The sequence below is a fragment of the Staurois parvus genome, unplaced genomic scaffold, assembly GCF_062004578.1.
Source record: "Staurois parvus isolate SC_StPar_1 unplaced genomic scaffold, SC_StPar_1.0 ptg000747l, whole genome shotgun sequence".
NCBI lineage: Eukaryota > Metazoa > Chordata > Amphibia > Anura > Ranidae > Staurois > Staurois parvus.
The window spans coordinates 2,192,867-2,218,195 of NW_028318543.1; the positions used below are offsets into that span (position 1 = coordinate 2,192,867).

The 25,329-nt window shown below is 42.8% G+C and overlaps 1 protein-coding gene across 1 annotated transcript in view; it reads left to right on the top strand.

Moving 5' to 3' along the window:
- The first annotated feature begins 417 nt into the window (after window positions 1–417).
- The window catches only part of LOC149445080 (vomeronasal type-2 receptor 26-like), a 43,418-nt gene continuing 18,506 nt past the window's right edge, over window positions 418–25,329 (top strand). The window contains exons 1-2 of the mRNA XM_089654248.1: window positions 418–435; window positions 5,905–6,028. Of these exons, the coding sequence (XP_089510374.1) occupies window positions 418–435; window positions 5,905–6,028 (142 nt within the window). The remainder of the gene's footprint in view (window positions 436–5,904; window positions 6,029–25,329) is intronic.

The window sequence follows — 25,329 nt, forward strand, 5'->3', positions numbered from 1 at the left end:
GTTTCAATATGTTGTATTCTTTGATCTTGGTGTTTGACCACGTTAGTGATGTGTACCAAAGATGATGATAAATCATTATGCAGGGTTTGTTTAAGGGATAATAGCATGTTCTTCATGCATATCTCAGTTACTGGTTGATCTGTTGCTGGGAATGCCTCTATGACAGGGAGGTCTGTGTGTAGCTGTGGGGGTGAATCACTGAGGGCCTGGCATGTCTGCTGTTGTTCAGGGTCCAGTCTGATTCTGGACTTGGCTGGGCTTCTTGTGGTGGGGGACAGAGGGGGAGACAACTCACCAGGGTCCCCTGGATATAGTGGGTATCTCAGCCTGTGGTCTTGTTGCTGGGCAGAGTAGTCCCCTTGCTGCCTGCTGTCCCTCATGTCACTGCCGCTGGCGCCATCTTGGATTCCTGCCGTGATGGCAGGGAAGAAATGTGTAAGTTTCCCCGGCTGCCCCGGGGTTTTCCTCCTGCGGGGCATGTCTGGGGAGGTTCGGACACCTCTCGTACAGGTCGCTGTGGTGTCAGAATTCCCTGGGGTCTGTGTGAGCCGCGATCGTTCTGGCGGCTGGACGGAGCGGTTCACACTACACGTCCATACGGGTGCCGGCCGCGCATGCGCCCCCCCATACCACATTTATGGCCAATAACTTGCATATAAGCCTTCCAAATGGGCATTTTTTAAATTTACAAGTTCAAGTCCCATAGACCTGCATTATGTTCGATGTTCGCAGTATAACTTTCTACCGCAAACCGAACACAGGGGGTGTGCAGACCATCACTTGTGGCTGAGAAATGGGAAGTAATGATGCAGCCTCTTCCTTAATGTACCATACGCCTCCCCCTTGCAAGGCACCCGTGCCCACGTTCAGGGGGCAGTGGTCTCATCTCCACATTCTGTGCCCAAATAGGGTGGCTGCATCATCCCTTTACACCCGAACACATATTAATGACACAGGTTCTGTGGCTGAGTAAGGTGGTAATTAACTGCTTCCCGTCCACCATATAGCAGAAATACTGCTACAGGGCGGCACAGGTGTGCAAAATCACATATATATACGGTAGGGTAGCGCCACCATTCATGGACGTGGCTGTAAATCACTGGATCCTGGCCAGTGATCACTCACTCGGTGACTGCTGAGCATCACCGATGAGGAGGACAGTTCTCCTCCCTGTCAGCTTGTGCACACTGCTTTGGATGGCTGTGCTGTGCACAGCCATCCAAAGCAGTGTGCACAAGCTGACAGAGATTACAGAGAAGCACATGGACACAGCTTATAGTAACACAGCACACAGTTAACCCTTTGATCTCCCCAGATGTTAACCCCTTCCTGCCCAGTGCCATTAGTACAGTGTCAGTGCTTTTTTTAGAAGATCTGAGGGGAAGGCTGCTGGGATTCAGTGCAGTCCCGGGAAAAATGGGGTACTTAAAATAGATTTGATTTTTGGATTCTCTCCTCCTTCCTGGTCCAGATCCTCTCCTCCTTCCTGGTCCTTAGCCTCGCCTCCTTCCTGTTCCCGATCTTCTCCTTCTTCCTGGTCCCGATCATCTCCTCCTTCCTGGTCCCGAACTTCTCTCCTCCTTCCTGGTCCTGATCCTCTCCTCCTTCCTGGTCCCAATCCTCGCCTCTTTCCTTGTCCCGATCCTCGCCTCCTTCCTGGTTCCGATCCTCTCCTCCTTCCTGGTCCCGATCCTCTCCTCTTTCCTGGTCCCGATCCCCGCCTCCTTCCTGGTTCCGATCCTTGACTCCTTCCTGGTCCAGATCCTCTCCTCCTTCATGGTCCCGATCCTTGCCTCCTTCCTGTTCCCAATCCTCTCCTCCTTCCTGGTCTCGATCTTCTCCTCCTTCCTGGTCCCGATCCTCTCCTCCTCCCTGGTCCCGATCCTCGCCTCCTTCCTGGTCCCGATCCTCTCCTCCTTCCTGGTCCCGATCCTCTCCTCCTTCCTGGTCCCGATCCTCTCCTCCTTCCTGGTCTTGATCTTCTCCTCCTTCCTGGTCCCCATTCTCTCCTCCTTCTTGGTCCCGATCCTCGCCTCCTTCCGGTGATGTCCCTCCCTCCCGTGCATTCCACGCGGGTTCCGGTGCACTTCCTCACATACACAGGGCATCCCGACTCCATTCTCCCATCTTCCAGCCCAGATGACAGTGGCAGACCCTGCTAAAGCAGCGAGCTAAGAACCTACTAATCTGATACGTCTGAAGTTTGTAGTCCTCTTGTGAGTGTTTTAACCTCTTTAACCCCTCCCCCTCCAGAGGATTCCCCCCCCCTGACCAGGCCATTTTTTTCATTACAACTCTGCGTTACTTTAACTGACAATTGCGCGGTCATGCAATGCTGCACACAAATTAAATTTACATCCTTTTTTTCCCACGAATTGAGCTTTCTTTTGGGGGTGTTTGATCGTCTGTACGTTTTTTATTTTTTGCGCTATAAGCAAAGAAGTGACCAACAATTTTGAGGAAAAAAACAAGATTTTGGACATTTTGCTATTAAACATGTCCTGTAAAAAAATTTAAAAAATCAAATTTCGTCATAAATTTTGGCCAAAATGTATCCTGATCCGTGTCTTTGCTAAAAAAAAAATCCCAATACGTGTAAATTAATTGGTTTACATAAAAGTTATAGCGTTCACAAATGGCGGTATAGATAATGAGATTTTTTTTTTCTACTAGAAATGGCGACAATCAGCAACTTTTAGCGAGAATTCTGACACTGGGGGGGAACCAACTTGGTGTCACTGACATCTCCAGTGACACCAATACAGTGATCAGTGCTAATAAAAAGCACTGATACTGTACGAATGGCACTGGGCAGGAAGGAGTTAACATGAGGGGCGATCAAAGGGTTAACTGTGTGCTGGGAGTGTATTACTAGGGGGCGGTGGAGTGTGCTTCACTGTAATCACACTGCTATGGATGGCTGTGCTGTGCAGTGTGCCCGAGCTGACAGAGAGGAAGATTGTAAACAAAATAATCTTCCTCCCCATCGAAGATGCTCGGTAATCTCTGGGCGGGTAATTACCGGCCAGGACCGGTGATTGACAGTCACAGACGCGAATGGCTCGACCGCGCCCCCTACCAGGAAATGAGAAATCACGTATTTATATTTCTTTATTTATTTATTTCAGGTACTTGTATAGCACTGTCAATTTACGCAGCACTTTTACATATATATCGTACATTCACATCAGTCCCTAACCCTCAAAGAGCGTACAATCTAAGGTCCCTAACTCACATTCATATACAAGGGCCAATTTAGACAGGATCCAATTAACCTATCAGCATGTCTTTGGAGTGTGGGAGGAAACCGGAGTACCTGTAGGAAACCCACGCAGATATATATATACTGCATATACACATACTGCACTTAGCTGGCGCCTCCTGTCCCTCCCTACATAGCTGGTCACTCCCTGTGGATGGCTGCCGCCGGCAACTCTTTGGATTTTTTGTATATTGTGGAATTCTGGGCCTTAAAAGGACTTTGTCAGAGTAATTAGGACTTATAAGGACTCCCTTACATAGTGTTTGCATTACCATTGGTCCCAGTTAAGCGCCAGATCATACTGTTCTCTTTGTGGGGGGAAGGCCCTGCACCAATTCACCCCTCCATGTTGAGGGCATGTGCCCTGGTGTAGTTTGGGGGGGAGTGTCAATCATCTCCCCCCTCTTTCCTGACCTGCCAGGCTGCAGGCTCAGATAAGGGTCTGGTACGGATTTGGGGGACCTCAAGTCATTTTTTTTTAATTTTGGAGGGTCATTTATTTTTTTAATTATCTGTACTGTCCTGACATTTGGGGGATATCTGTACTGTTCTGACATTTGGGGGATATCTGTACTGTTCTGACATTTGGGGGATATCTGTACTGTCCTGGCATTTGGGGGGATATCTGTACTGTCCTGACATTTGGGGGATATCTGTACTGTCCTGACATTTGGGGGATATCTGTACTGTCCTGACATTTGGAGGATATCTGTACCGTCCTGACATTTGGGGGATATCTGTACTGTCCTGACATTTGGGGGATATCTGTACTGTTCTGACATTTGGGGGGATATCTGTACTGTCCTGACATTTGGGGGATATCTGTACTGTCCTGACATTTGGGGGATATCTGTACTGGTCTGACATTTGGGGGATATCTGTACTGTCCTGACATTTGGGGGATATCCGTACTGTCCTGACATTTGGGGGATATCTGTCCTGTCCTGACATTTGGGGGGATATCTGTACCATTCTGACATTTGGGGGATATCCGTACTGTTCTGACATTTGGGGGATATCCGTACTGTCCTGACATTTGGGGGGATATCCCTACTGTTCTGACATTTGGGGGATATCCGTACTGTCCTGACATTTGGGGGGATATCCGTACTGTCCTGACATTTGGGGGGATATCCATACTGTTCTGACATTTGGGGGATATCTGTACTGTCCTGGCGTTTGGGGGGATATCTGTACTGTCCTGACATTTGGGGGATATCTGTACTGGTCTGACATTTGGGGGATATCTGTACTGTTCTGACATTTGGGGGATATCCGTACTGTCCTGACATTTGGGGGATATCTGTACTGTCCTGGCGTTTGGGGGGATATCTGTACTGTCCTGACATTTGGGGGATATCTGTACTGGTCTGACATTTGGGGGATATCTGTACTGTTCTGACATTTGGGGGATATCCGTACTGTCCTGACATTTGGGGGATATCCGTACTGTTCTGACATTTGGGGGATATCTGTACTATCCTGACATTTGGGGGGATATCTGTACCGTCCTGACATTTGGGGGATATCTGTACTGTCCTGACATTTGGGGGATATCTGTACTGTTCTGACATTTGGGGGATATCTGTACTGTCCTGACATTTGGGGGATATCTGTACTGTTCTGACATTTGGGGGATATCTGTGCTGTCCTGACATTTGGGGGATCTCTATACTGTCCTGACATTTGGGGGATATCTGTACTGTCCTGACATTTGGGGGATATCTGTACTGTCCTGACATTTGGGGGATATCTGTACTGTCCTGACATTTGGGGGGATATCTGTACGGGCCTGAAATTTGGGGGATATCTGTACCGTCCTGACATTTGGGGGATATCTGTACTGTTCTGACATTTGGGGGATATCTGTGCTGTCCTGACATTTGGGGGATATCTGTACCGTCTAGACATTTGGGGGATATCTGTACTGTCCTGACATTTGGGGGATATCTGTACTGTTCTGACATTTGGGGGATATCTGTACTGTCCTGACATTTGGGGGATATCTGTACTGTTCTGACATTTGGGGGATATCTGTGCTGTCCTGACATTTGGGGGATCTCTATACTGTCCTGACATTTGGGGGATATCTGTACTGTCCTGACATTTGGGGGATATCTGTACTGTCCTGACATTTGGGGGATATCTGTACTGTCCTGACATTCTTGGACCTCAAGAAATTAGATTGGCCGTCAGTACTTCAGGATTGATCAATATTCAGATATATCCCATAGTTTGGAAACTCTATAACTTTCCTACAGATAAATAATACATCCTAATTTGGGTTATTTTCACCAAAGACATGGAGCAGAATACATCTTGGCCTAAATTTATGAACAATTATTTATTTGCTAACAGAAACAAAGAAAAACGTGAGGTTTTTTTTTCAAACTTTTTGGTCTTTTATTATTAATTTAGCAAAAAATAAAAAACCCCAAAAAAAGCTCTAGTTGTGTGAAGAAAATGATAAAATTTGAGCTTGAGTACAATGTTGTATGACCGCGCAATTGTCATTTAAAGTGTGAGAGCTCTGAATCCTGAAAATTGGCCTGGGCAGGAAGGGGGTGACAGTGCCCGGTATGGAAGAGGTTAATAATAATGATAATAATAATAATGATAATAATAATAATTTCTGATTTCAGGTTCCGATATCTCGATGCTCAGATCCCTGTTTACCCGGCAGCAGGAAAAAGTTTGGCTCTTCCATACATAAATGCTGCTATGAGTGTTCCCCGTGTCCAGAAGGAGAAATATCCAACATTTCCGGTTTGTATTTGTTAGTAAGTGATTGTTGGACTCGGCAGACTTTACCAATGTAGTTAACCGGTTCCGTGCCGCCCTATAGCAGAAATACTGCTACAGCTCGGAACGGGTGCGCACAATTACGTATATATATGTGATTTCGCAGTTCCGCGTAGCACCGCCATTCACAGCCTCGGCTGTCAATCACCGGGTCCCGGTTAGTGATTACTTGCTGGCACCCGGTGATCGCCGAGTATCTCCAACAGGGGAGAGACCTGTGTATAGACAACACGGATCTCTCGCCTGTCAGCTCCTGCACACTGCTTTGTATGGCTCTGCATAGCAGAATGCTTACAGTGAAACACAAACACAGCACACAAGTAACCCTTTGATCGCCCCACGTTAACCCCTTCCTGCCCGGTGCCATTAGTACAGTATCGGTGCATTTTATTAGCACTGATCACTGTATTGGTGTCACTAGGGATGTCAGTGACACCAAGTCAGCCCCCCCCCCCCCCCCCCCCGTGTCAGAATGCCTGTCACAGCCCCACTATAATTCGCTGATCGCCTCCATTACTAGAAGAAAAAAAAAATTCCAGTATATATGCCGCCATTTGTAAACACTATATATAACTTTAAACCAATTAATTTACACGCATTGGATTTTTTTTTAGCAAAGACACGGAGCAGAATACATTTTGGCCTAAATTTATGACGAAATTAGATTGTTTAAATTTTTTAACTGGACATGTTTTATATCAAAAAGTCCAAAGTATAGGTTTTTTTCAAGAAAATATTTTTTTTGTTTATAGAGCAAAAAATTAAAGACACACAGGTGATCAAATACACCCAAGAAACAAGCAAGAGATCCCTGTGCTCAAATCCCAAAAGCTAGTACATGCATTTACCCATCAGGTGCTAAAGGGGTGTAACCACATATTAACACTAGAAATACACCCGGGCACACCATCCCACCGATGGGTCCCAACACACCATCCCACCGATGGGTCCCAACACACCATCCCACCGATGGGTCCCAACACACCATCCCACTGATGGGTCCCAACACACAATCCCACCGATGGGTCCCAACACACCATCCCAGCGATGGGTCCCAACACACCATCCCACCGATGGGTCCCAACACACCATCCCACCGATGGGTCCCAACACACTATCCCACCGATGGGTCCCAACCATTCGCTTTAGCTTAAAAGTATGTGCCGCCTCCAAAGACCAACAACAGCCTCCGGAGCCAGAACATACCGAGAATAAAAAAAAACACCCACACACACCCCCAGGGAGGGTGGGAGGAAAGCTCGCTCCAATAATGTTGTATCCTGGACTGAATAGGATGACCCCCCCACAACCACACCCAAAGGTGCTGAAGACCCCACCCTGCACTCCCGTCACCAATCAAAAAACCTGCCCATTTTCTAACTCCCACCTACTTTTCTCTTAACCCTTTCTTGTCTTTCCTACCCCCCTCTTAAGTCATGTCTACCCTGCGCTATTTTCTTTTTCTTGCATTGTGCTACAGGCATCACTTTCCAATCAATGTTAACACCTCAGCCACTTCTCAACTACTCAACTTAACCTCCTCTTTTAACCGAATACAATGGACACAAGCCACCACTTACTCCAATGGCAACACCCTCAACCCCGCATTCTCCCACTTAAGCACTCCCTGTAACCTCTCTAACATCCCTTTCTCTCTCTCTGACCACAACCTTCTCAGTTTCAGACTTTCCCCATCTCCTACCTCCCATGCCTCCAACCATCAAATGGTTACCCGCAGGAAACTTGGCCACCTCAACCCTTCCCTACTTCATCCTGCTCCTGACTGCCTTTATGATAAAATGGCTGCCCTGTCCTTCCCAGACCTGGGCACTTCTGACTACAACAACATTCTGTCATCCTTCCTGGACACCATGCTCCTCTCACTACACGCAGAACCAGGCCTCACCTGTCACAACCCTGGCAAACAGATGACACCAGAAGTCTCAAGAGATGCAGCCGTGGTCTTGAGCAAGTATGGAGTAAAACTAAATCCCTGAAAGACTTCACCCTCTACAAATCCCTCCTTCTCAAATACAGCTCCTGCCTCCATACTGCTAAACAAACCTACTACACGAGTCTCATCAAAACCCTCTCATCCAAATCCTGTCAACTTTTTCTACCTTTAATTCCTTACTTCACTCCACACTACCTCCAGCCACCAACTAGCTTACTAATGTACATAAAATGGTAAAGAGCGCCTTAGTGAAAAAACCCAACAAGCTGCTATGCACAAAATAGGTACCAAGGACCTATGAAATAGACAATAGATATATATAAGGAAGTGCAGCGCTATTGAGCAATGGTAAGTTAAAGGTGAAAATACACATAAATTAGTAATAATAAGTCACTAATGTGAATAATGGATAGTCCCGTGAATAAACATAAATAATAGAGGTGACTCTGTTATTCGTGAAGAGGTGGTGTTGAAATGTGCACTCACCGGACGCGCATATTAAATGCGCATTGAGTGTAAGATCCTGCTGTCAGGTGGTGAGAGATTCCTCCTCTCTCGGGTCCTAAATGGGTTGTTCTACTCCACTGGGGGTCCCTTTAGGTACCGTCCTTACTGGTGGCCTGAGTGATAAATGGCAATCCGTTCCTGGAGTGGGTCTGCGATGAGTCTGCGATGGGTCTGCGGACTAGAGCACTCCCCCAGGGGGCAGTAAGAACACTCCCATAGTGTAGTAGGTTTTAACCTCAAATTTATTAAAAATAATAGTGATACAATAACGTTGCAGACAATAGTCTGTTAGTAACTGACCAGCTGGTAAGTAATAGTGTCCGCCGGAGCTCTACGTTGCTCTGGCGGGTGTGACGTCACGGCGTGGTGTGGCTCCTCCTAAACTACCAACTAGCTTACTGCCCAGGATATTGCCAATCATTTCAATAACAAAATCAACACAATTTGTCATGAGATAGCCAGCACCCAGCTTTCTCTCCCAATCAACACACCAAGTCCAACACCACACTCTTCCTTCAACCCTGTTACCACTGAGGAAGTTGCCAAACTCCTTTCCTATGTCCACCTCACCACCTTTCCCCTGGATCTGTCCCCTCTCAATTACTATGACCATCTTCCTGCTCCATCCTAAACTCTTAAACCCAAATCTTCAACCTTTCCCTCTCTTCAAGCACGTCTCCTTCCACGCTCAAACATGTACTGACCACCCCCATACTTAAAAAATCCTCACTGGACCCCACCTATTTGAATAACCTAAGACCCATCTCCCTTCTCCCATTTGCCTCCAAGCTTCTTGAATGCCTTATCCACAGTGGTATGAGTTGCTACCTCATTGACAACAACTTTTTCAATCCCCTACAGTTCTGCTTCCTCCCCCAACGTTCCACTGAAAATGCTCTATTAAAACTCACCAATGATCTGCTAACTGCTAAAACCTACGGCCATTACTCCATACTCATACTCTTAGACCTTTCTGCAGCCTTTGACACAGTTGACCACCCACTCGTCCTCAACAAACTCCACTCCCTTGGCCTCCATGACTCTGCTCTTTCCTGGTTATTCTGGTACCAGTGCACTTTTAGTGTCACATAAAATACCATCTACTCTGCTCCTCTTCCTCTTTCTGTTGGGTTCCCCCAAGGCTCCATCCTTGGGCTCCTCCTCTTCTCTCTCTATATCTCTTCCATAGGCCAGTTGATAATCTCCCATGGCTTCCAATCCCACCTCTATGCTGATAACACCCAGATCTATCTCTCAACTTCTCAATTCACCCCCTCAATCCCCTTACAGATCACAAATTTACTAAGTGACATATCAGTATGGATGTCACACAACTACCTCAAACTCAATCTTTCTAAAACTGAGCTTGTATTAGTTCCGCCTTCTGTATCCCCTCCCCATGACTTTACCATTGAGTTCAACAGCACAACCAATGGTCCCTCCACACACGTTAGTGTCTCACGTTCTCACTGGCCTACCCTTACACTAGCTATCCCCCCTTCAGTCTGTAATGAATGCTGCTGTCAGACTAATGCACCTTACTAACCAACCATGACTACTGCCCCTCTGCCTATCTCTTCACTGGCTTCAACTAGCCCAACATATAATTTCAAAATCTATGGCAGACAAGAAGGTTCCCATGTTACAAACAACCAGTGGAATTGGTACTATTTGTATGAAAATAAAATATATGAAAAATATGTGTAAACAAGGTGTCAATCCATTAAAGTGTTCGTTCACCACTGCCAGAAGTCTGCCAAGCAAAGTAGGTGAGCAAGCTTTGTTGCATGAAGAGAACTATGATTGAATTGATATTGCTGAATCTTGGCTTCATTCTTCACATGACTGGGCCATTAATATTCCTGGCTATGTTCTCTTTCGGAGAGATGGGGGAAATAAGAAAGGTGGTGGTGTCTGTCTTTATGTGAGAAGTGATCTCAGAGCGAGTTTAAAAGAGGACCTAGATGATGGAGAGTGTGATGAGGCTGAAGTATTATAGGTGGAACTGCACATGAGGGGCGTACTAGAAAGGTAATCATTGGAGTTTGTTATAGGCCTCCCAGTGTTAATGAGGAGGTGGAGACTCAGCTCCTTGTACAGATGGAAGGGTCTGCAAGGGCTGGTCCTGTGATAATAATGGGGGATGGTAACTACCCGGAAAGTCACTGGAGTAATGGTACTGAGGAACAGTTCAATGGCAAACATTTTTAAACCTACTACAGCACAATTTTATGGTACAATTCATAGAAGCCCCAACTAGGAATGATACTCTGCTGGACCTGGTCATCTCCAACCATGCAGAGCTTATTACGAATGTCCATATAAAAGAACATCTGGGTAGCAGTGACCATAACATGATTTCATTTATTGTTAGCTGTAAACAGTGAGCACATATAAGAAAAATAAAAACGCTCCATTTCAAGAGAGCTAATTTTCCAAGCTTGAGAGCTGCTCTCCAAGACTTAGACTGGGAGGGAATATTGGCATCGATGAAACCCAACATAGAAATGGGAGTTCTTCACAAAGACTGTATATGACCACACTGCACAATATATTCCCATGGGCAACAAGTATAAAAGGCTAAAAATCAAACCTATGTGGCTTACGGCCAAAGTTAAAAAAGCTATAGATATTAAGAAAAGAGCTTTTATTAAATATGAAAATGAAGGAACGCGATCATCGTTTACACATTGCAAAGAATATAACAGAATATTCAGAAAGGAAATAAAGGCACAAAAATTTAAAATGAGTGACAGATTGCAAAAGATAGCAGGGCCAACCCCCAAAAAATTCTTCCAATATACTAATAGTAGAAAGGTCCGGTCCGAGCATGTAGGCCCTCTACAGAACCATCTAGAGGGGGTGACTGGGGACAAAGAGAAGGCCAATATATGAAATCCCTTCTTCAGCTCTGTGTATACAAAGGAACATGGGGGGCTCTTGTCCATAATGGGGGGTGGTATTGGCACAGCTCCAGATGATCCACATTGGCTCACAATTGATATGATCCAGAAATATTTAGACAGAATAAAGGTGAATAAAGCCCCTGGACCGGATGGCATACACCCACGGGGCATTACAGAATTCAGCTCTGTCATTTCACAGCCATTGTTTCTCATTTTTAGGGCCTCTTTAATGACTGGCAGAGTACCACTGGATTGGTGTAAGGCCAATGTGGGACCAACATTTAAAAAGGGGTCAAAATTATAGACCTGTAAGTGTAACTTCTATAGTTGGGAAGATATTGGAGAGTTTAATAAAAAAAACACATAGAGGAGTTCTTGCTGGGAAAAAATATTGTAAGCCACAGACAGCATGGATTCATGAAAGACAGAAGTTGTCAAACAAATCTGATTTCTTTTTATGAGGAGGTGAGCAAAACCTTGGACAGAGGGGTGGCGGTGGACCTAGTATACATGGACGGGGGGGGCTGTGGATATGGTATACTTGGAGAGAGGGGTGGTGGTGGACGTGGTATACTTGGACAGAGGGGTGGCAGTGGACGTGGTATACTTGGACAGAGGGGTGGTGGTGGACGTGGTATACATGGACAGAGGGGGGAGCTGTGGGCATGGTATACTTGGACAGAGGGGTGGCGGTGGATGTGGTATACATGGAAAGAGGGGTGGCGGTGGACGTGGTGTACTTGGACAGAGGGGTGGCGGTGGACGTGGTATACTTGGACAGAGGGGTGGTGGTGGACGTGGTATACATGGACAGAGGGGGGAGCTGTGGGCATGGTATACTTGGACAGAGGGGTGGCGGTGGATGTGGTATACATGGAAAGAGGGGTGGCGGTGGACGTGGTGTACTTGGACAGAGGGGTGGCGGTGGACGTGGTATACTTGGACAGAGGGGTGGTGGTGGACGTTGTATACTTGGACAGAGGGGTGGCTGTAGACGTGGTATACTCGGACAGAGGGGTGGTGGTGAACGTGGTATACTTGGACAGAGTGGTGGCAGTGGACGTGGTATACTTGAATTTTGCAAAAGCGTTTGACACAGTTCCTCACACATGGCTAATGTGTAACGTAAAGTCTACGGGCTGGAAAGATCCGAATGTAAATGGATAGAAAACTGGCTAAAAGATCATATTCAGAGAGTAGTGTTTAATAATTCATCCTCTGAATGGTCTGGGGTCATCAGTGGTGTACCCCAAGGTTCAGTGTTGAGACCCTTACATTTTAATATATTTATAAACAATATGGGGTCTGAGATTATAAATACCATTTCAGTCTTTGCAGATGACACCAAGCTGTGCCGGGGAATAACGTCCTTACAGGATGTCTCCAACTTACAAGCCGACCTCAATGCTCTGTGTAATTGGGGGACTATGGGGTCAATGAGGGTTAATGTTTCTAAATGTAAGGTTCTGCACTTGGGGGCTAAGAATATGCATGCATCATACATACTAGGGGGGGTATAACTGGGGGGTCAATGGTGGAGAAGGATCTGCGGGGAATAAATGGTGGAGAAGGATCTGTGGGGGTCAATGGTGTAGAAGGATCTTGGGGGTCAATGGTGGTGAAGGATCTTGGGGGGGTCAATGGTGGAGAAGGATCTGGGGGTGTAAATGGTGGAGAAGGACCTGGGGGGGTCAACAGTGGAGAAGGATCTGGGGGGGTTAATGGTGGAGAAGGATCTGGGGGGGTTCAATGGTGGAGAAGGATTTGGGGGGGTTCAATGGTGGAGAAGGATTTGGGGGGGTCAATGGCGGAGAAAGATCGGGGCGAGTAAATGGTGGAGAAGGATCTGGGGGAGTCAATGGATAAGGATCTGGGGGAGTCAATGGAGAAGGATCTGGGGGGTCAAAGGTGGAGAAGGATATGAGGGTTCTGGTAGATAACAAGCTTAATAATAGCAGCAATGCGAAGCTGCGGGTTCTGACGCAAGCAAAATCCTATTAGGAGAGATATAGACTCCAGAGAGAGAGATATCATCCCCCCCCCCCCGGTACAAATCATTAGTAAGACTTCATCTGGAATATGCAGTTCAGTTTTGGGAAACAATTAAAAAAAAACATTGGGGAACTGGAGAAAGTACAGAGAAGGGCAACTAAACTGATACGAGGCATGGAGGAGATCAGCTATGCGGAAAGATTAGAGGAACTGAATGTATTCTCTACTGAGAAGAGGAGATTAAGGGGGGATATGATCTCCATGTATAATACATAAGGGGGGATATAATCTCCATGTATAATACATAAGGGGGGATATGATCTCCATGTATAATACATAAGGGGGGGATACGATCACCATGTATAATACATAAGGGGGGGATATTATCTCCATGTATAATACATAAGGGGGGTATGATCTCCATGTATAATACAAAAGGGGGGTATAATCTCCATGTATAATACATAAGGGGGATATGATCTCCATGTATAATACATAAGGGGGGATATGATCTCCATGTATAATACATAAGGGGGGATATGATCTCCATGTATAATACATAAGGGGGGATATGATCTCCATGTATAATACATAAGGGGGGATATGATCTCCATGTATAATACATAAGGGGGGATATGCTCACCATGTATAATACATAAGGGGGGATATGATCTCCATGTATAATACATAAGGGGGGATATGATCTCCATGTATAATACATAAGGGGGGATATGATCTCCATCTATAATACATAAGGGGTGGATATAATCTCCATGTATAATAAATAAGGGGGGATATGATCACCATGTATAATACATAAGGGGGAAATGGTCTCCATGTATAATACATAAGGGGGGGATATGATCTCCATGTATAATACATAAGGGGGGATATGATCACCATGTATAATACATAAGGGGGGATATGATCTCCATGTATGATACATAAGGGGGGATATGATCACCATGTATAATACATAAAGGGGGGATATGATCTCCATGTATAATACATAAGGGGGGATATGATCTCCATGTATAATACATAAGGGGGGATATGATCACCATGTATAATACATAAAGGGGATATGATCACCATGTATAATACATAAGGGGGGATATGATCTCCATGTATAATACATAAGGGGGGATATGATCTCCATGTGTAATACATAAGGGGGGGATATGATCTTCGTGTATAATACATAAGGGGGATATGATCTCCATGTATAATACATAAGGGGGGATATGATCTCCATGTGTAATACATAAGGGGGGGATATGATCTTCGTGTATAATACATAAGGGGGATATGATCACCATGTATAATACATAAGGGGGATATGATCACCATGTATAATACATAAGGGGGGATATGATCTCCATGTATAATACATAAGGGGGATATGATCACCATGTATAATACATAAGGGGGGATATGTTCTCCATGTAAAATACGTAAGAGGGAATATGATCACCATGTATTATACATAAGGGGGGGATATGATCTCCATGTATAATACATAAAGGGGTTATGATCTCCATGTATAATACATAAGGGGGGATATGATCTCCATGTATAATACATAAGGGGGGATATGATCTCCATGTATAATACATAACGGGGGATATGATCTTAATGTATAATACATAAGGGGGGATATGATCTCCATGTATAATACATTAGGGGGATATGATCTCCATGTATAATACATCAGGGGGAGATATGATCTCCATGTATATTACATAAGGGGGGGATATGATCTCCATGTATAATACATAAGGGGGGATATGATCTCCATGTATAATACATAAGGGGGGGAATATAATCTCCATGTATAATACATAAGGGGGGATATGATCTCCATGTATAATACATGAGGGGGAAGTGATCACCATGTATAATACATAATGGGGGGGGGGTATGATCTCCATGTATAATACATAGGGGGGGATATGATCTCCATGTATAATACATAAGGGGGGGATATGATCACCATGTATAATACATAAGGGGGATATGATCTCCATGTATAATACATCAGGGGGAGATATGATCTCCATGTATATTACATAAGGGGGGGATATGATCTCCATGTATAATACATAAGGGGGGATATGATCTCCATGTATAATACATAAGGGGGGGAATATAATCTCCATGTATAATACATAAGGGGGGGATATGATCTCCATGTATAATACATGAGGGGGAAGTGATCACCATGTATAATACATAATGGGGGGGGGTATGATCTCCATGTATAATACATAGGGGGGGATATGATCTCCATGTTTAATACATAAGGGGGGGATATGATCACCATGTATAATACATAAGGGGGATATGATCTCCATGTATAATACATAAGGGGGGATATGATCTACATGTATAATACATAAGGGGGATATGATCTCCATGTATAATACATAAGGGGGATATGATCTCCATGTATAATACATAAGGGGGGATATGATCAACATGTATAATACATAAGGGGGGATATGATCTCCATGTATGATACATAAGGGGGGATATGATCTCCATGTATAATACATAAGGGGGGATATGATCTCCATGTATGATACATAAGTGGGGATATGATCTCCATGTATAATACATAAGGGGGGGGGATATGATCTCCACGTTTAATACATAAGGAGGGATATGATCTCCATGTATACTACATTAGGGGGGAAATGATCACCATATATAATACATCAGGGGGGGTATGATCTCTATTGTATAATACATAAGGGGGGGATATGATCTCCATATATAATACATAAGGGGGGATATGATCTCAATGTATAATACATAAGGGGGATATGATCTCCATGTATAATACATAAGTGGGGATATGATCTCCATGTATAATACATAAGGGGGTGATATGATCACCATGTATAATACATAAAGGGGGACATGATCTCCATGTAAAATACATAAGGGGGGATATGATCTCCATGTATAATACATAAAGGGGGATATGATCTCCATGTATAATACATAAAGAGGGGATATAATCTCCATGTATAATACATAAGGGGGGATATGATCTCCATGTATAATACATAAGGGGGGATATGATCTCCATGTATAATACATAAGGGTGGATATGATCTCCATGTATAATACATAAGGGAGGGATATAATCTCCATGTCTAATACATAAGGGGGGGATATGATCTCCATGTATAATACATAAGGGGGAAATGATGACCATGTATAATACATAATGGGGGGGATATGATCTCCATGTATAATAAATAAAGGGGGGATATGATCTCCATGTATAATACATAAGGGGGATATGATCATCATGTATAATACATAAGGGGGGATATGATCTCCATGTATAATACATAAGGGGGGATATGATCTCCATGTATAATACATAAGGGGGGATATGATCTCCATGTATAATACATAAAGGGGGGATATGATCTCCATGTATAATACATAAGAGGGGATATGATCTCCAAGTATAATACATAAAGGGGGGATAGGATCTCCATGTATAATACATAAAGGGAGGATATGATCTCCATGTATAATACATAAAGGGGATATGATCTCCATGTATAATAAATAGGGGGGGGGATATGATCTACATGTATAATACATAAAGGGGGGATATGATCTCCATGTATAGTACATAAAGGGGGGATATGATCTCCATGTATAATAAATAAGGGGGGATATGATCTCCATGTATATTACATAAAGGGGGATATGATCTCCATGTATAATACATAAGGGGGGATATGATCTCCATGTATAATACATAAGGGGGAAATGATCACCATGTATAATACATAATGTGGGGGATATGATCTCCATGTATAATACATAAGGGGGGATATGATCACCATGTATAATACATAAGGGGGATATAATCTCCATGTAGAGTACATAAAGGGGGATATGATCTCCATGTATAGTACATAAAGGGGGTTATATGATCTCCTTGTATAATACATAAAGGGGGGATATGATCTCCATGTATAGTACATAAAGGGGGGATATGATCTCCATGTATAATACATAAGGTGGGGATATGATCTCCATGTATATTACATAAAGGGGGATATGATCTCCATGTATAATACATAAGGGGGGATATGATCTTCATGTATAATACATAAGGGGGGATATGATCTCCATGTATAATACATAAGGGGGAAATGATCACCATGTATAATGCATAATGGGGGGGGATATGATCTCCATGTATAATACATAAGGGGGATATGATCTCCATGTTTAATACATAAGGGGGGATATGATCTCCATGTATAATACATAAGGGGGGGATATGATCTCCATGTATAATACATAAGGGGGGATATGATCTCCATGTATAATACATAAGGGGGATATGATCTCCATGTATAATACATAAGGGGGATATGATCTCCATGTATAATACATAAGGGGGGATATGATCTCCATGTATAATACATAAGGGGGATATGATCAACATGTATAATACATAAGGGGGGATATGATCTCCATGTATGATACATAAGGGGGGATATGATCGCCATGTATAATACATAAGTGGGGATATGATCTCCATGTATAATACATAAGGGGGGGGATATGATCTCCACATTTAATACATAAGGGGGGATATGATCTCCATGTATACTACATTAGGGGGGAAATGATCACCATATATAATACATCAGGGGGGGTATGATCTCTATTGTATAATACATAAGGGGGGGATATGATCTCCATATATAATACATAAGGGGGGATATGATCTCAATGTATAATACATAAGGGGGATATGATCTCCATGTATAATACATAAGTGGGGATATGATCTCCATGTATAATACATAAGGGGGTGATATGATCACCATGTATAATACATAAAGGGGGATATGATCTCCATGTATAATACATAAAGAGGGGATATAATCTCCATGTATAATACATAAGGGGGGATATGATCTCCATGTATAATACATAAGGGGGGATATGATCTCCATGTATAATACATAAGGGTGGATATGATCTCCATGTATAATACATAAGGGAGGGATATAATCTCCATGTCTAATACATAAGGGGGGGATATGATCTCCATGTATAATACATAAGGGGGAAATGATCACCATGTATAATACATAATGGGGGGGATATGATCTCCATGTATAATAAATAAAGGGGGGATATGATCTCCATGTATAATACATAAGGGGGATATGATCATCATGTATAATACATAAGGGGGGATATGATCTCCATGTATAATACATAAGGGGGGATAAGATCTCAATGTATAATACATAAGGGGGGATATGATCTCCATGTATAATACATAAGGGGGGATATGATCTCCATGTATAATACATAAGGGGGGATATGATCTCCATGTATAATACATAAAGGGGGGATATGATCTCCATGTATAATACATAAGAGAAGGATATGATCTCCATGTATAGTACATAAAGGGGTGGAGTGTATGATCTCCATGTATAATACATAAAGGGGGGATAGGATCTCCATGTATAATACATAAAGGGAGGATATGATCTCCATGTATAATACATAAAGGGGATATGATCTCCATGTATAATAAATAAGGGGGGGATATGATCTACATGTATAATACATAAAGGGGGGATATAATCTCCATGTATAGTACATAAAGGGGGGATATGATCTCCATGTATAATAAATAAGGGGGGATATGATCTCCATGTATATTACATAAAGGGGGATATGATCTCCATGTATAATACATAAGGGGGGGATATGATCTCCATGTATAATACATAAGGGGGATATGATCACCATGTATAATACATAAGGGGGATATAATCTCCATGTAGAGTACATAAAGGGGGATATGATCTCCATGTATAGTACATAAAGGGGGTTATATGATCTCCATGTATAATACATAAAGGGGGGATATGATCTCCATGTATAGTACATAAAGGGGGGATATGATCTCCATGTATAATACATAAGGTGGGGATATGATCTCCATGTATATTACATAAAGGGGGATATGATCTCCATGTATAATACATAAGGGGGGATATGATCTTCATGTATAATACATAAGGGGGAAATGATCACCATGTATAATACATAATGGGGGGGGATATGATCTCCATGTATAATACATAAGGGGGATATAATCTCCATGTTTAATACATAAGGGGGGATATGATCTCCATGTATAATACATAAGGGGGGGATATGATCTCCATGTATAATACATAAGGGGGGATATGATCTCCATGTATAATACATAAGGGAGGATATGATCTCCATGTAAAATACATAAGGGGGATATGATCACCATGTATAATACATAAGGGGGATATGATCTCCACATATAATACATAAAGGGGGTATATAATCTTCATGTATAATACATAAGAGGGGGATAAGATCTCCATGTATAATACATAAGGGGGATATGATCCCCATTTATAATACATAAGGGGGGGGGGATATGATCTCCATGTATAATACATAAGGGGGGGTATGATCTCCATGTATAATACATAAGGGGGATATGATCTCCATGTATAATACATAAAGGGGGGGTATATTATCCCCTTGTATAATACATAATGTGGGGGATATGATCTCCATGTATAATACATAAGGGGGGATATGATCACCATGTATAATACATAAGGGGGGATATGATGCCCATGTATAATACATAAGGGGGGATATGATCTCCATGTATAATACATAAGGGGGGATATGATCACCATGTATAATACATAAGGGGGGATATGATCACCATGTATAATACATAAGGGGGGATATGATCTCCATGTATAATACTAAAGGGGGGATATGATCTCCATGTATAATACATAAAGGGGGATATCATCTCCATGTATAATACATAAGGGGAGATATGATCTCCATGTATAATACTAAGGGGGGATATGATCACCATGTATAATACATAAGGGTGGGATATGATCTCCATGTATAATACATAAAGGGGGGATATGATCTCCATGTATAGTACATAAAGGGGGGATATGATCTCCATGTATAATACATAAGGGGGTATATGATCTCCATGTATAATACATAAGGGGGGATATGATCTCCATGTATAATACATAAGGGAGGATATGATCTCCATGTATATAACAAAAAGGGGGATATGATCTCCATGTATAATACATAAAGGGGGATATGATCACCATGTATAATGCATAAGGGGGGATATGATCTCCACTTATAATACATAAAGGGGGATATGATCTCCATGTATAATACATAAGAGAGGGATATGATCTCCATGTATAATACATAAAGGGGGGATATGATCTCCATGTATAATACATAAGGGGGATATGATCTCCATGTATAATACATAAGGGGGGATATGATCTCCATGTATAATACATAAAGATGATATGATCTCCATGTATAATACATAAGGGGGGATATGATCTCCATGTATAATACATAAGGGGGATATGATCTCCATGTATAATACATAAGGGGGGATATGATCTCCATGTATAATACATAAGGGGGATATGATCTCCATGTATAATACATAAGGGGGGAAATTATCTCCATGTATAATACATAAAGGGGGGATATGATCTCCTTGTATAATACATAAGGGGGGATATGATCTCCATGTATAATACATAAGGGTGGATAGGATCTCCATGTATAATACATAAAGGGTGATATGATCTCCATGTATAATACATAAAGGGGGGATATAATCTCCATGTATAATACATAAGGGGGGATATGATCTCCATGTATAATACATTAGGAGGGGGAAATGATCACCATGTATAATACATAATGGGGGGGGAAATGATCTCCATGTATAATACATAAGGGGGATATGATCTCCATGTATAATACATAAGAGGGGGATATGAACTACATGTATAATACATAAAGGGTGGGGGGATATAATCTCCATGTATAATACATAAGGGGGATATATTCTCCATGTATAATACATAAGGGGGATATGATCTCCATGTATAATACATAAGAGGGGGATATGATCTCCATGTATAATACATAAAGGGGGGGGATATAATCTTCATGTATAATACATAAAGGGGTGATATGATCTCCATGTGTAATACATAAGGGGGGGATATGATCTCCATGTATAATACATAAGAGGGGGATATGATCTCCATGTATAATACATAAAGGGGGGATATAATCTTCATGTATAATACATAAAGGGGTGATATGATCTCCATGTGTAATACATAAGGGGGGATATGATCTCCATGTATAATACATAAGGGGGGATATGATCACCATGTATAATACATAAGGTGGATATGATCTCCACATATAATACATAAAGGGGGGATATGATCTCCATGTATAATACATAAGGGGGGATATGATCTCCATGTATAATACATAAGGGGGATATGATCTCCATGTATAATACATAAGAGGGGGATATGATCTCCATGTATAATACATAAAGGGGGGGATATGATCTCCATGTACAATACATAAAGGGGGATATGATCTCCATGTAGAATACATAAAGGGGGGATATAATCTCCATGTATAATACATAAGGGGGGATATGATCTCCCTGTATAATACATAAGGGGGGATATGATCTCCATTTATAATACATAATGGGATGGATATGATCTCCATGTATAATACATAAGGGGTGATATGATCTCCATGTATAATACATAAAGGGGGGATATGATCTCCATATATAATACATAAGAGGGGGATATGATCTCCATGTATAATACATAAGGGGGATATGATCTCCATGTATAATACATAAAGGGGGGATATGATCTCCATGTATAATACATAAGGGGGGATATGATCTCCATGTATAATACATAAAGGGGGGATATGATCTCCATGTATAATACATAAGGGGGGATATGATCTCCATGTATAATACATAAGGGGGGATATGATCTCCATTTATAATACATACGGGGGATATGATCTCCATGTATAATACATAAGGGGGATATAATCTCCATGTATAATACATAAAGGGGTGATAGGATCTCTATGTATAATACATAAAGGGGGGATATGATCTCCATGTATAATTCATAAGGGGGGATATGATCTCCATGTATAATACATAAGGGGGATGTGATCTCCATGTATAATACATAAGGGGGGATATGATCTCCATGTATAATACATAAGGGGGGATATGATCTCCATGTATAATACATAAGGGGGATGTGATCTCCATGTATAATACATAAGGGGGGATATGATCTCCATGTATAATACATAAGGGGGATATGATCCCCATGTATAATATATAAGGGGGGGATATGATCTCCATGTATAATACATAAGGGGGGGTATGATCTCCATGTATAATACATAAGGGGGATATGATCTCCATGTATAATACATAAAGGGGTGATAGGATCTCCATGTATAATACATAAAGGGGGGATATGATCTCCATGTATAATACATAAGGGGGGGGGGGTATGATCTCCATGTATAATACATAAGGGGGATATGATCTCCATGTATAATACATAAGGGTGATATGATCACCATGTATAATACATAAGGGGGGATATGATCTCCATGTATAATACATAAAGGGGGATATGATCTCCATGTATAATACATAAGGGGGGTATGATCTCCGTGTATAATACATAAAGGGGGGGATATGATCTCCATGTATAATACATAAGGGGGGATATGATCACCATGTATAATACATAAGGGGGGATATGATCTCCATGTATAATACATAAGGGGGATATGATCTCCATGTATAATACATAAGGGGGGTATGACCTCCATGTATAATACATAAAAGGGGGGATATGATCTCCATGTATTATACATAAGGGGGGATATGATCTCCATGTATAATACATAAGGGGGGGTATGATCTCCACGTATAATACATAAAGGTGGGATATGATCTCCATGTATAATTGTCTTGGAAATTCGCTTTCAACAAATTTTTCCTTACCGTGAGTACCCGCAGTTGGATGTGCAGCAATCCCCCATAAAGCTGTGTGAACTTTGCTTACCGCGACTGCAGCTTATCTCCACGATTCCTGCACCTCCAACTGGTATGCAAAGGTTTAGCTCTTTTGAGAAGTGGGAAAAATTGAGCTCCCGTGACCCAGGAATGATCACACGACACTCTCAGGTTGGAGTTCAAATCCACTCTGTCTGGCTCTAACCCCAGACTCTTGTTTTATTCACGGACAAAAAAAACACACGCCCCCCTGCACGGGGGTCAGGTCAATCCCCTCCCACAGAACAATGTATAGGGAGTGTCCATACACGAGAATGTACATCCTGCTTGGAGTGTAACGCTCCCTCTTATCTATACTGAAAACCAGTTAAACCAGTCCTCCCCCTCCCCTGGTGATCTCTCTTTCCCATCATTTACATGCTATCAGCTCCTAGCAGTGTGTTCATTGTCTGTACAAGTATCCCTTAGATTAAACAGTGCCAGCCTGTATCTGAATGGGCCCGATATGATCTTTAATAAAACACATCCATCCAGATACAGTTCAGGTCGGTAGCGGCTTGTAGAGATATACATGAGCCTACACGTGAAGTTCGCACTGCCCGGCACCTGGCCATACGAAGTCCATGTGGTACTATGCTGTTGACATGTGGATACAGGCCCGCGGCCTATCGCCGGCGGCATTCACATCGAATGCTGTGGTGGTATACACGCTGGTCTATAAGCGCAGATTTGCCATCTCATCCATTACCGAGCTGAGTACTGTAATACATACATTGTACATGCGCATGGCCCAATTGCAGCCTTCAGAGCTTTAATTAAGCCACACGAGAGACATATGAATAACACTCATATATGACACATTTAAAGTTCAACCTGTAAATACAAAATTTCCATGACATTCCCTCCTGTTTTATCATATTCTCTTCATGTCCCTTCTTGATCTTCTTCAGCTTGATGGGTGTAGTCTCAAAACCTTAAAGAGTTGGTCTTAGACCAGAGTTCCTGTAGTTGTCCCTGAGCATAGAGCTCCACGGGGTACCTGAAACAACAAGATCCGACACAGACTCGACGCAAACAGGCTTGAAGCGATGATCCTCCACAGCGTTGGAACCTTCACTACAGGAAGGCTCTTGCAAAAACCACAAACAGAACTTTTTTAAACTGTTCCGGCAAACAGAACCGGACTTGTGGTATAAATAAGGCTTGTGATCCCACGGTGGTCCGGGGAGATCCAGCAGCAGATTCTCAAATTGCCCCTGCAGACGGGGCCACACAAGGCTGGTCTCGACCCAGAAGGTTTTCCAAAAAGCGGACACAAACAACGATGAGGCTTGATGCTTGCTTGGAGGTCTTGGAGAACATGGTCTTCACGGAGATAAATTAGAGGGAAGCCAGGACATATCCTGCAGAGAAGGTGGCTGGTTGGTGAGGTCTTCCTCCGATGAGTGGTTGGAGTGGGATCCCAGGAGCGGGCATGGAGATGTGGTCATCTGCCCGAGCTTGGCTTACACGGTTGATGAGGCAACAGGAACATCTCACCGCGGCATACAAAAGGCAAAGGAAAAAGAGAAGCATCAGGACATACACTCCCACTTCCTTCAACCAAGATCCGATGGAGAACAGGAAATATCCCAATCCTCCCAAACCCTTGAAAGGATTCCAACCCTCACTAGCTATAGCTCTAGCTTTTCCCTGTAGTTCACTAACTTTGTCCATATGGGCCTGGACCTTGTCATCGGTGTCTTCTATCCAAGTACAACAATCCTCTCCGATGAACTCACAGAACCCCCCTTTGGCAGCCAAAAGGTAATCAAGGGCCATCTTCTCCTGAAGCACTAAAATTCCCATCTGCCGTTGTTCTTGGGCAATTTCTCTGACAGCCTCTACGGTCTCGTTA